A 13803-nucleotide genomic window follows, 5' to 3' on the forward strand; every position below is an offset into this window, starting at 1 on the left:
TTCCAACATTTTGAATTCTTTGTCATGATTTTGTCCTTGCAACCAGGCAAATAGCATGTGAAGGAAATGTCAAGATCTTGAATATATGGAAATGAAATACCTGAAATTGAAGGGAGGTTCCAAAGAAATTTAAGAGATCTTTTCTTTAAAAGGTGCCTAGAAAAGGAAAAGAAATTCTTAACTCTTTACAATCAAATATTATAAACAATTACAGAGTATAATAAGCAGTAAAACTTAATTATTTGTTTATATACAAAGCTATATCAGATTGTCAACAATAGAAGCTTGCTAGGGGGTTGCTATTGTGTGACAAAAGCTGAAAGTATCCTAGTAATGCAAGAAAATTTTGCTCCAAGCCATATTCTAGCTATTAGACTGCCATGAAATGTGATAAATATTGGAATATTGAGTGGGATGGCTTTAAAATTAACGTCTAGATCTATGAAAATTTGCTATCTGTAAGATACTGTTAAAAGATGTATGTCATGCATCTTTAGTAGTCTCCAAGACCTACCAGGTAATGAATTATCATGAAGAATTTACAAGGAAAATTTACCCATATTTAATGGAGATCACAAGAAGTGAGCATGATGAATTAACAGTAAACCTTTTTGTTATTCTGATTTCAGCTTTTGAGACAGTAGCTCCATTACCTGATCAGCAGACAAATTCAAAGGTTTCATCTTCACATCAGCAATTGAAACTTATGAACATTGTCAAACAAGGCATGCAGGATAGACCAGATCACTCAGTGCAGAAGCTAGGAGGCAAAAAAGTGCAGTTACTGACAATAATCAGCCCCAGATGCTTCCCTTTCTTTATTCATTTAAAATTTTTCTGAATTAGATAAAACAAGGAGTGAATAGAATGCTTTCCTGTGATTACAACTAGAGTTGGACACATTTTTTGTCAACAGATTATAGTTGGAGGAGCGTCAACATAAAGTTGGAGAAATCCAGCACAAGGGAGGGACTCCCTTGATAGGCAATAACTCCTTTCATTCTGATTCCCTGGTGAATTCTTTGCCAGGAGCATATAAATCAGAAAGCTGATTATTTTTGAACATTTATCCATTACTTTTGAATGAGGTGGGTGATTAGTCTCTAGCTCTTTCTCTTGATGCTTTTCTTGGATGAGGGAGAGTTCCCTGAGCAGTAGTCAAAGTTTTCAAGGTTTCTCTTCAACTGAATTATAAGGTCAGTTCTCCAACGGAGTTTACATAGTTCATTTTCATAAGGATTTTTTATGAAACAATGGCTGCATGTACATACAACCAACTGATAAAGGGGATAGCAGAAACTAAAGGAAGACGCATTCAACCAAGGAAGGAAAACACTGTACAGATTTAGGGTAAAAAAAAAAGGCAAGGAAAGAAAACTCTTATTAATGTATTAGAATTTTGAGAAACATTAAGAGATTGTTGAGTGCTAAAAGAAAAGGAAGAAGATAATCACTCATTTTCATTAACAAAGATGTTGACTTTTTATAAGCTTACAAAAGTTAATATTGAAATTAAAAGTAATTAGAAAGTACTACTTGAGATTGCCACACCATTAAATTTGTGGGCTGTCTCTTAGTTTGCATTAACTGCCAAAACATGGTCAACATGAAAATAGAACAAAGAAACCAAATAACCAGTAAGTAAAAGACATGTAATTAGCACAAAGTACTACTTCTCCAAATTGAAAATTGCCTTTTCACGTTAACAAGTATTGCAAGCAAGGCCTAACTCTATCACACCTCTTTAGGGTCAGCTTTCAATGCTCCCAGTTTGGATCTCAGTAAATTAAACCTATCCTTGAGTGTCATATGTTCCTGAATCACTCACATGTTTAGCTTTGTGTATATTATCTTTGTAAGTCTCCCAAAGATAAATAATTTCGTTGTTGTCTTGGTCAAAAGAGGCAACATGTTGCTGAAGAACACTCATGCCATTAATCTTATGTCTTGATGTTCCATTGGAATGTTCCTCAGGAGTTTCCAGTGCTCTAGCCAAACAGGGCTTTGGTAATTTTTCTTCCGGGTCATCCTGATCTTTTTTTTCATTTGTCTAATGGAAGATTTTCAACGAGACTATCAGTGATCATCCATTTGATACACTTGGAATTGACATGCCTGAGTCTTTTGTGCCAAAACTTGGCAGCACTGGTTACACAATGATATGCCTTGTGTTCCACCTTTAACCAATCAAGTGGAAAACATTTGTTTTTCATTTGAACAGACAATAGCTCAACACCATAAGAGTCAAAGATTATGCACACTTTCTCTTTGAATATCAAAGTATAATTTTCTTCAATAACCTGACCAACACTCAACAGGGTTTGATTAGCTTCAGGCACATAATGAACGTTGAAAATAGATTTAATACTTGAGGGAGTTTGCACTCCAACTATTCCATGTCTAAGAATTTTGAGATATTTACCATTACCAATCTCCGCTTGAGATCTATAATTCTTATTCAAGGAAAAAAAAATTATTTGTGTTTCTAGTCATTTCTTTGGAACACGCATGATCAATAAGCCAAACACTACAGCTTCTTGATCTCTCTAGTGTCTTGGCCATGAATAACACCTCCTCATTCGCCTCATGTTTGTCAGCCACTGTAGCTCTTTCTTCACCTCGATCAACTTGTTCTTTCATACTTTCTCCACATTATCAAGCTGGTTACAAGACCTGCATGTAACATTTGGTTTGTACTAGTAAAAACGCTCACAATAGTTGCATTTCTTACAGTAAGAACAGGAAGGGTACTGGCCTATTTGCTTACCATGTTTTCTTCTCCCATGCTTGTGCCAGTAAAGTATTTTCAACATGCCTCAAAACTCTTCAAATTTCTCTAGTAGGCTTATAAGAAATTTATTGACTATTTTTCTTTTTGATAAATCTTTACCAAGTAATCTCAACTGATTGACTACTTTTAAAACCTTTTCTCCAGTAGTTTTTCACACTTTTCTCATCTTTTATCTTCTCTACTTTGAACTCTCTAAATAAATTTAGAACTTATATTTGATGGGTCCTATCACTACCATAAAACTCAACTTTCAACTTGTATCATGCTTTTTTGGCAAATTCACAATTTTTGCCAAAAATATTAAAAGTAACATAATAAATACAAGATAAAGTTTTATACCTTTTCGCAATTTCTTTGCTATGCTACTTTAATTGTACAATTGTTGGGTTTAATTGCCTTATCGCACCAATTTTAAAGAACTCTCAAAGATCAAATGCACGGAAGATATTTCTTCATTTTCATTGCTCATATTGGGTAGTTTTTTTCCGTAAAAACGGATGGAGCAATAGCATTAGCATTGAAACTTGCAAAAGTCATTTTCTTAATATTTCAAAGATAAACAATAAAAAGTAAAAAAGATAAGCTAACAGGGTTTTTTAAAATAATTTTACATGAACACAATCCTTTTAAGGTTACAGCGCTAATATCATTGTTAGAATTTTGAGATATTTAAGAAATTGTCAAATGCTAAAATAAAAAGAAGAAGATAATAACCCACTTTCATTAATAAGGATAATGACTTTTATAGCTTTATAAAAGATAATATTAAAAAACAAACAGATAAAGTTAAAAAAAAATTAGATAGCACTACTTTAGATTACCATATTACTAAGTTTGTGGATTACCTTTACACTTGCATTAACTGCCAAAACATGGCCAACATAAAAACAAAATAAAGAAACCTAAGAACCATCAAGTAAAACACATGTAACTAGCACATAACACTATTTCTCCAAATACAAAACCAACTTTTCTCAGCCCAAGGAGTATCCGTCAGAATGCCTAATGCCATTACACAGAGCATTGTATCTATTCACATGAATTCCATAGACGCACTTAATCGGACCCTCACAGAACTCCGGCGGAGCCACAACTCATACATAGTCGTGTAAAATGCATCATAATCAGTCGGAGGATCATTCCACTGGAAATGTTTGCGCACCTTCAATGTTTTACTTTGTAGTAAGGAATACTCTTGTAAGCTAATCCTTTGAAGTATATTCTTCAATACTGGGATATCCATGTAGTGAACCACAACGGAGAAGCTCTTCCAATTTATTATGTCTCCGAATGGAAGATCATAGTGATTGGCCAGAATCACCGGAACACAACCATAATATATTGCATCTGCAACACGAGCTGTGTTTACTTCGAAGCCTTTGACATGGAGGCAGAACTTGCTGCCAAGAAGCTGGTCGGCATCAGGTGTTCTAAGCCTTCCAAAGTGGGCAAAAATGTCTGTGTCATTTCCCCAAGCTTGAATAAGAGCTAGACGTGCAGGGGAGTTGATTGTCCCAGCAAAAAAGGCGAGCTGCTCTCTGCAATTTCATTTGGCAAAGGAAGATAAGATGACTTTGAAAGCAGCCACCGAAGAGGAAGATCATAAAGGAATGAGAAAAACAAAAGCAAGTTAAATAAATGTAATATCACCTTTTTGATGAAGCAGAGTTTGGAGGATCTCCTTGCCTGGGCCAAATTTGTGGCATAGAAGCATCCTTGTGAGGAATATACCCAGCTACAAAATAGGATGAAGAGCAAACAACTTGAATCACATTGAACCTGGCTGAAAATACCTTATCCATGGCAAAACGCCCAATGGAATGACAAGCAACGTAAAAGTGATCAGCCCCATCTGTCCTATTCCAGTAAGGGTACTTGTGACTGATATTGAAGATGTAATCTTTGATAAAATCTTGCATTCCTCCTGGACCAATCCTAGGGTCATGCCGCATTTCTACAATGGAGAAAGGCATAAAGAAGAGATCTGCCTCACTCGGATTCTTTGTGAGGAAGTGGCTTTTCGAAAGAACCTTCTTGAAGTAAAGTTCACTGGCGTAATGACCCTTGGGATCATAATCCACCGGCAACAGCACACTGGCAAAGGGGTCATCTCTGCTGTGAGGATAAACAAATACTTTAAGGCTCCTATTCATTTCCTTGTAATCTTCCAGAAAGAAATCTTCATCATGGTACACCTCCGTGTTATTTACATAGTTTCCTGAGCAACAAAGTCACAAGAGTTTAATGTTAAAATCAGGGCCACAGTATGAATGCTGAAACATATTGATCAAAAGTTCATTAATATCATAGGCCAAATTGGATTGCTATGAATTTTCTACAAGTGCCTTATAGCAAAAGAAAACCAGAGGCCTTCTAGCATAAAGTTCAAAGGGATTGAGGAGCCTTTGAAACCTTATTAGTAACAGTCAAAATGCTGTCCACTTATCAGTTTTGCAAAGTTAACATGACAGAGGTACTTAATAACATTGAATCTCCTAACAAACCATACTCCTATAGTAAGTTCACTTACCATATAAGCCAAAAGGGTTTGCCATAGACCATTGGTTCCCTTTTGACAGAGGAGCAGATCTAGATGAATAAAACATATCTTCAGCAGCTTTTTCCAGTGAAAATGGAATCATTTGCTGGAGTAGAGAAGACTTTGGTGAAGATTCTTGGTAATGATTGTTTTGTGGATCGGTGAAAAGATTTGAGTTTGTACACCATATGTATAAGAAAATAACGAGAAAAGTAGAAATTGCCAAACTTAAAGGTAAGAAAAAGAAAGAGCCCCCGAAAGATGTTGAGAAACGGTGCTGAGAGATGTGGTAGCAAAGAGAAGAAGACTTCGCCATGAGAGCAAAACAGGAGCCTGAAAGTATAGGGATTGGCATTCAATCATTAAGAATATATACTTCAGTAAATTAACTAATAGCTCCATCCATTAAAGTTGTCAAGATCAGGAAAAAGAAAGAAGGGATTGTCATATTAGGTTTCACATTCTGCAGTGAAGACTTGTCTTAACACATGTTTCCAAAAAGAAAAGTCAATAAACCGTTTATAAAGACCTTCGGCCATATTATGAAGAAAAAGAAACTTGGTGAGGGATCTAATATAGATTTAGACTTCCACCAGGCTTTCATGTTTAAAAAGGTGGGTAAAAGATGATGATAATGAAGTATTTTTTTTCATTCTTAGTTTTAATTCAGGGGTGTCCCACAAGCATGTTTTCTTCATCATTTTCTGTTATTCAACATCTACAAATCCCATTAAATACTTGTGTTTAGCTCAGTGGACTTAAAAGCTCCTTTGACAAATTTGATATAAAAAAATAAATTGCTAATTGCAAATATTTCTCTAATTTTCTTTCATTCGGAATTCTGTTTCAGAACAATATGATTATAGATCAAATCCCAACTTGCATACTGTTTTATTGAAAAACAAGCAATAAAAACTTGTGCAAATAACCTATCCTGTTGGACCTAATTAGTCACCAATGATAAAGAAAAAATACAGTCATTACTTGGGATCCAAAGAAAAACTTATTCAAGCAGAACTTCGTCTGAGCCACAACTCATACATCACCATGTAAAAGGCATCAAAATCTATGGGAGGAACATGCCACTGGAAATGTTTCCGCACCTTCAGGACATTGCGCTGTAACAATAAATATTCATCAGAAGTTATCCCTCGAAGGATTTGCTTAAGCAATGGGATATCAACAGTTACAACAGCAATTGAGAAGCTCTTCCAGTTTAGAATATCAGCAAATGGGAGATCATAGTAGTTAGCAATGATTATTGGGACGCAACCATAATATAATGAATCTGCTATACGAGCTGTGTTGACTTCAAAGCCTTTTACATGAAGACAAAACTTGCTGCCAAGTAGCTCATCAGCATAAGGTGTTTTAAGCCGACCATAATAAGCAGCAATCTCAGAGTCATTTCTCCAAAATTTTAGAAGCTTCTCACGAACAGGGGAGTTGATTGATCCAGCAAAGAATGCAAGTTTGTTCCTGCAATTTCATTGTACAAATTGGATGCAAAAATGGTTTTAAGTACCTCTAACAACAATAACAAAAAACTTCTGCAACTTGACATGTTTGATATGCATTGTAAATTTATGTAAGAGTTTAGACATGTTAGTTACTTCAAAAGGATAAGAAAACAAGAAATGACTAGTGTCTGAACTTTGATCATTACAGAAAATCTACAGAACTGAATCTATTTTTCTTGACTCAGAAGAACCTAAATTACGAATATTTATTACGAATCAAACTTCATTTTTAATGAAAGCAGATCAAACTTGTAGTAAGCCATTGTGGTGCATTATAAGTTTAAACATATCAAGGGGTGAGTGTTTTCACCTTTTAGATGAAGCAAGGTTAGGGGGGTCTCCTGTTCTTGGCCATACTTGAGGTAAAGATGCATCCTTGTGGGCAATGTACCCAGAAAGGAAATAGCTAGAAGAACACACAATTTGAATGGCATTAAGTTTTACTTCCCGTGCCTTTGCCATCACTGATCGTCCAATGGAGTGACAAGCAACATAAAAGTGATCCGCTCCACCAGAACGATTCCAATAAGGGTACTTTTGACTAATGTTAAAGATGTACTCTCTGATAAAATCTTGGATACCTCCTGTACCAATTCTACGGTCATGCCTCAACCTTGAAATTGAGAAAGGAAGAAAAAAAAGATCTGCCTTGGTTGGATCTTTGGTTATGAAATGGCTTTCCATGAGAGCCTTCTTAAAGTAACTTTCACTGGCGTAATTACCCCCAGGTTCAAAATCCACAGGTAAGAGTGCATGTGCAAAGGGATCATTTCGTTTGACAGGATAAACATATATCTTCAAGCTCCTATTCATTTCTTTATAGTCCTCCAGAAAAATATCTCCATCATGGAACACCTCCAAATTATTCACAAAGTTTCCTGAACCATAAAAACCAATAGTTTCCAGTTCCTGCGGTAGAATGTTAAAGTTTATGCTTTATAAATATAGACTATAATTTCTCTGACACTGAATCTCACAAATAACAAAACAAACTGGACACAGAAACTTGTCAAATTAATTGACCTGGTTAAATCATTTGCTTCTCAACCATTTTCAGCATACAACATCCATAAACTAGTCCATCCACCAACTACACATGCATATTGATCTCAATTTTATTTTATTTTATTTTTTTGTCAGATGAAATCTAGCTATAAGGATGCTGATAACTATAAATATTGATCTCTCACTGAGAAAAGGAAAGAGAAAATGGCATTTATTAGACTGCTAATTTTGATTTTTCCGAATAGGAGGTTCTCAATCCTTCTCCTTTCTAACTAACCTTTTCTTTTTGTACAATTTTCCAACATCCTTTATACATCCATGACCAGAAAAGTTCAAACCTTGTAAACATCAAAGCCTGAACAAATTTCAACATTCATAATCTGCAAGCCATATAGCTTCCTCAGAAGTTCAGGAATATACCAATTTTTAAAGCAATAAATAGGCAACATTTTACAAACAGCAAGCAGAACTGAAACAAAAGTCAAAATCCACAAATCAAGACTTGTAACCTCAAAGCTCAAAAATATTGAAGCTCAAGTGCATGATCAGAGGACCAACGAACACCAAAACAAACCCAACAACTAACAAATACCCATAATTAAACATCTCGAAACTGACATACCCTCGGACCCAAAATGAGGTCTAGAAGTCACTTGACTCATAGTCGCATCTTCACCCCCACCAACAGCCTTAAATGGAGCCCTTTTGGGCAGATCAAAGGTCCCATTTTTAAAACCATTATTATGAAGCGAAAATGAGGGAACATTTTGAGTCAACGGGGAAGATGGAAATGATCCAAGTGGCTGTTTTAAGTAAAGCGTGTGCCTGTGAGGATGCGAAGTGAAGAGAGTTGAAGTTGTGAAGATATAAAAGAGAATGAAAATAGTAGTAATGAGAGCTAAAGTTGCAGGAACAAAGAAGAAGGACTTTGAAGAAGGTGAAGAGACACGCCTGGGAGAGAAGTAGTAGAGGGGCAATGAAGAACGTGCCATTGCATTGCTTGAGCGAGAGAGACGTTGAAAGTGGGCTTTTAAAGGTGGAAAAAACCATGAAGGATAGGATTGTCAACGGATGGTACACGTTAATTTTGAGGTATCTCTACCCACTGTTATAAAAAAATAAAATATTCGAATTTTATTATTTATTTAAATATTTTTGAAAATTATTACTCTAATATATTTTTACTTCCCTATAATTATTCTAACTCATTTAAAAACCTGATTAAGTAAAAAAATTATTAAAATGCTATTCATGAGTGCCTAATTACCAAAACCCCAATCTATACCTATATTCATATACAATAATATTTTTTTTACATATTTTATAATTTACTAATAATTAAATTAATAAAACATACAAATAATAAAATTTATATTTAAATAATCAATAAAAAAATCTCAAATATAAGTAACAATTTTATAAGTTATAATTTTTGTAATATTAATACAAAATAGAAAGGAAATATATTTACATTTAAAGTGTATATATATTAAAAATATTTTAATATATATGAAATAGTAATTATACTTCATATAAATGAACTCAGAATAAATAAAGTATACATATTAAAAGAGACTAATAGTCAATTAATAATCATAGTTTCATTAATTAATTTAATTAACTATATAAATTTATCCTTAATTATATGAAATTAAAAAAAAAACTAAATTTCAAAACTATTCTAATCTCGTAACTTCTCTTTAGATATATATATTATAAGTTTATATAAACAAAAGTATATATATTGTAATAAATAATATTATAGGTTATAATTTTTGTAATATTAAAGTACATATATATAATAAAAATATTTTAATATATATAATAGTAATTATATTTCTTATAAATAAATCTAATATACATAAAATATATATATTACAAGATATTACTATTTAATTAATAATTATAATTTCATAAATTAATTTAATTAACTCTATGAGTTTATCCTTAATTACATGAAATTTAATAAAAATAACTAGATTTCAAAACTAATCTAATCTTACAACTTCTCTTTAAGTTTATATATTATCAGTTTATAAAAACAACTATATATAATATAATTAATACTTTTATAAGTTATAATTTTTGTAATATGAACACAAAATAGAAAGTAAAAATATTTATATTTAAAGTATATATATATGTACACTAAAAATATTTTAGTGTATATATAATAGTAATTATATTTTTTATAAATTAACACAATATATAAACTATATATATTAAAAGACATTACAAGTTAATTAATAATCATACTTTCATGAATTAATTTAATTAACTATATTGATTTGTCTTTAATTTCATGAAATTAAAAGAATAATTAGCTTCCAAACTATTTTAATCTCAAAAGCTTTCTTTAAATATATATATTATAAGTTTATATAAACAATGGTAAATATATTTTAATTAATAATTTTATAAGTTATATTTTTTGTAATGTTAACACAAAATTAAAAATAAATATATTTATATTAAAAGTATATATATAATAGTAATTACATTCCTTTATAATATGATATGATATTTATATTATTTAGGCATAATTAATAATCTGTTAATTTTTTAATTTAAATATATTAATGCCATCTCATTAATAATCAAAGTAACCATACCTTTCATATATTTGTTAGTTTTTAAAAAAAGAATTGCTTGTAAAGTTTGTAAAAATTGTATATTTTTAATTTAATTATTAAAATAATAATAAAATATTTAAAAATGGTAATCGGATTCGAATAACCGATACTAAGAGATGGTACCTAAACTCATCTCAAACCCACTTATAGGATACGCAAACCTTATATAATTGAATCGAGTTTTCACGAGTACCCGGCAATAGGATACCCATTACAATATCTAGTGAAGGAACTTACCTGAACTAGTTTTTAAGTTAAGTTGAATGCTTCAGAAAGTGCTGATTATTGATTTTAATGTTTTGACTTTCCAACGATTAAAAAGTTTTACCTAATTGCAATGGAGAAAGAGAGGAAGACAAAGACAAAAGTAATTAAGAACTGTCATTTTTGTCGAAATGACAAAAATTAAAATCAAATAGGCTAAAATATCTTTATTCTCTAAATTTTGATCGAAATTATATAGAGGTCTATTAGTTTTTCAAATTACAATTTCACTCCAAAATTACAAACACCATTAACAAAAATAATGAAAAAACTAAAATGTCCTTTTTAATTAATTTAAAAATTATGATTATATTGTTTAAAAAATAATACACAAAGAGCATCGATCGATGCTCCCTTGCTCCTCAAGAAAGGGGAGCTGTAGTGCTCCCTAATAAGAGATTTTTTTTAATTAATAAAAAAATAATAAAATTATATAATTATAATTATAACAATTTATCAAGGGTAAAATTATTTTTTTATCCTTATCAGGTCAGCAAGTTGACAGAAATATTAATAGTTGACTAACGACTGAAGCTACTTGTCCAACAAATTTTTTTTTTTTGAAGGAGTATCCATTTCAGAAACAAATACACTTCCGTGTCGTTCAATCAAAACTTAAAGAGATAACGGTATTTTACCTAATAAAATAAAGTGTCATTTAAGATTACTGTTCTACTATTTCATATAAGACAAAACAATTAGTCAAAGGAACCATATTAAAAAAAAATCTCATAATTTGTATGTTTATTTTTATTTTCTTTATTTAAAAATATCTCTAAATTATTATAAAATATTTAAATAAATTCTTCTTCTTTTATTATACTCAATCAAACTCTTTTTTAGTCAAGTGAGCTCTTATAAGTAATGATTGACTAACTATAGTTAATCAAAATAATATTTATCATTTTATGTCTCATGTAGTATGCCAATATATTATCGTGGGTGATAATGTGATATACTGATATGACACGATGATATAATTATGTAAAAGTTTCACCATCAAATCAAATGCTAGGTAGCACCACATTGGCATAAAAATAATAAATAGTATTTTAATTAATGCCAATTAATCAAATATTAGTCATAATGGTCTATTTAACTCAAAATAAAAAATATAAAGATTTATTAAATTTTCCTGAATAATTCAAAAGTTTTTTAAAATATCCTTTTAAAATATTTTTTTAAAGTATTATAACATTATATAAAAACTCTTCATAACTTATTAAACGGGGTAAAATACTCTCATCTTTAAGTTTTAATTGAAATTCAAAGCAAATCCATTAGTTTTTTAAATAGACACTTCACCCCAGAAGTGTAAACACTGTTAATGAAAAAATTAAATTGTCATTTTTTTATTACTTTAAAAAATTATTATTATATTTTTTTGTAAAAAAAGCCAAGACAAAGGAGCACCAATTAGTGCTCTCATTTGTATAAATTAATAAAAATTATATAATAATAATTTTTTAAATTAATATAGAGTAAAATTATATTTTCAATATTACCACATCATCAAACTAACAAAAATATTAACAATTAACTAATGCCTGAACCAATATGTCCAACGAAATATTTTTTTTTGGGATAGAGTGTTCATTTCGAAAATTAATAGATTGTTTGAAATTTTAATTAAAACTTAGAAGATGGGACTATTTTACTCTATTAAATATATTTAATTTCGTCAACCTAAATATCAATCATTATTTGAGTAAACAGATAAAATTTACACGAAAATAAATATGGTTAATTTGCCTAATAATAGTTTAATTATATAACTAATTCATGTAATTTATCAAAGTAATGGCTTTAATCCTTATATAATAATTAGTAATGAATTCGTATACTTTTTTAAAATTGGCAATATCATTCCAATCATTAATAGTATTAGAATTTTTTTGTATTCTTCGTTGACGGGATATTTAACTATGTTGATATGATATTAAATCTAATAACATGGTAATAATAATGTGATATTTCACAAATGATACAATAGCAGTATTGACATTGCATAACCAAGTATTGTTATGGATTTTACAAGTGATGTGAGGTTATCATGTGGAATTTATTTACCAAATAGAAAGAAAGCCGAAACTACCCAAACATGCCTTAAATATAAAATTTATTTGGAGCTTTTTTATTGTTAATGGAAAGCTAATAGTTTTAGATGAGATTGATAAAATAAATAAATAAAAAATATAAATAAGTTTTTACGATTTAGGGAAAAAGTATTATAAGTCAAAGAAAATTGAATTTTTGTACTCCATATAATTTAAAGTAATGAAAAAGTGCTGAGAACTATATTAGAATGGCCACATCATTATTAACAAATCATTATATTCAATATCACATTGATAATAAAATATTAAGTCAGTATAAATAAAAAAAAATTAACACCATTAATAATTAAATTGATATTATTAATTTTAAAAAATAAAAAAATTCAATTTTTACAAATCATTATATAAGAATTAAATTTACCATTTTACTAGAATATAGAGATTAATTACATAATTTGTTAAAAGAAAGAGCGCCATTAATACGAGCTAATTTGGGCAAGGGAATATCTTTTCACAGCACAAATATGAAAACTGAAATAATTTCACTCTTCTGCGAGTAGGAAACGCCTGCTTTTGGGCTGGATAGAGACCGCAAAGCTCAACCATGTGGATTCTTACGCCTCTTATGGGCCCATTAACAACCTAGCTTGTTAAGTAGTATTTATTTTTCTTACATTTTTAATTTTATTTCATTTGCTTCAGCAGTTAATGTACAATTTTTTACTCAAAAGTAAAGTTGGAATTTTTTTAATAAAAAAATTTATTTATTTTAGATTATAAAATTAAGCCCCCGACCAATCTGCCAACCCTTCAATGAAGTCAAGCTCTTTAACAAATGGAGCTATGATGATGATCATGCTTATGTAGGCAGCAATGGAAGGATTTTAATCTTGAATCTTAGTCTTATCCTTCTAAAAGAAGTTTAATTGTAACACTTAAACTAAGTCTGAAAAATAACTAAGTCAAATTTGGATTCTTTTTCTGACAACAATAG

The 13803-nt window shown here is 30.5% G+C and overlaps 2 protein-coding genes across 2 annotated transcripts; both read right to left on the reverse strand.

Moving 5' to 3' along the window:
- Positions 1–3510: 3510 nt before the first annotated feature.
- LOC110415375 (putative glycosyltransferase At5g03795) lies at positions 3511–5699 on the reverse strand. Its single transcript, XM_021427004.1, has 3 exons — positions 5322–5699; positions 4442–5009; positions 3511–4329 (listed from the first exon to the last, which is right to left on the reverse strand). Exons 1-3 carry the CDS (start codon positions 5683–5685, stop codon positions 3825–3827), a joined length of 1437 nt encoding a protein of 478 aa, XP_021282679.1. The 5' UTR covers positions 5686–5699; the 3' UTR covers positions 3511–3824.
- A 441-nt stretch (positions 5700–6140) lies between these two features.
- Positions 6141–8847, reverse strand: LOC110415160 (putative glycosyltransferase At5g03795). The gene is made up of 3 exons (XM_021426716.1): positions 8478–8847; positions 7161–7728; positions 6141–6809 (listed from the first exon to the last, which is right to left on the reverse strand). Exons 1-3 carry the CDS (start codon positions 8845–8847, stop codon positions 6338–6340), a joined length of 1410 nt encoding a protein of 469 aa, XP_021282391.1. The 3' UTR covers positions 6141–6337.
- Between the last annotated feature and the right edge of the window lie 4956 nt (positions 8848–13803).

This window comes from Theobroma umbraticum, unplaced genomic scaffold (genome assembly GCF_002168275.2).
Source record: "Theobroma umbraticum cultivar Fairchild unplaced genomic scaffold, ASM216827v3 scaffold_147.0, whole genome shotgun sequence".
Taxonomy (NCBI): Eukaryota; Viridiplantae; Streptophyta; class Magnoliopsida; order Malvales; family Malvaceae; genus Theobroma; species Theobroma umbraticum.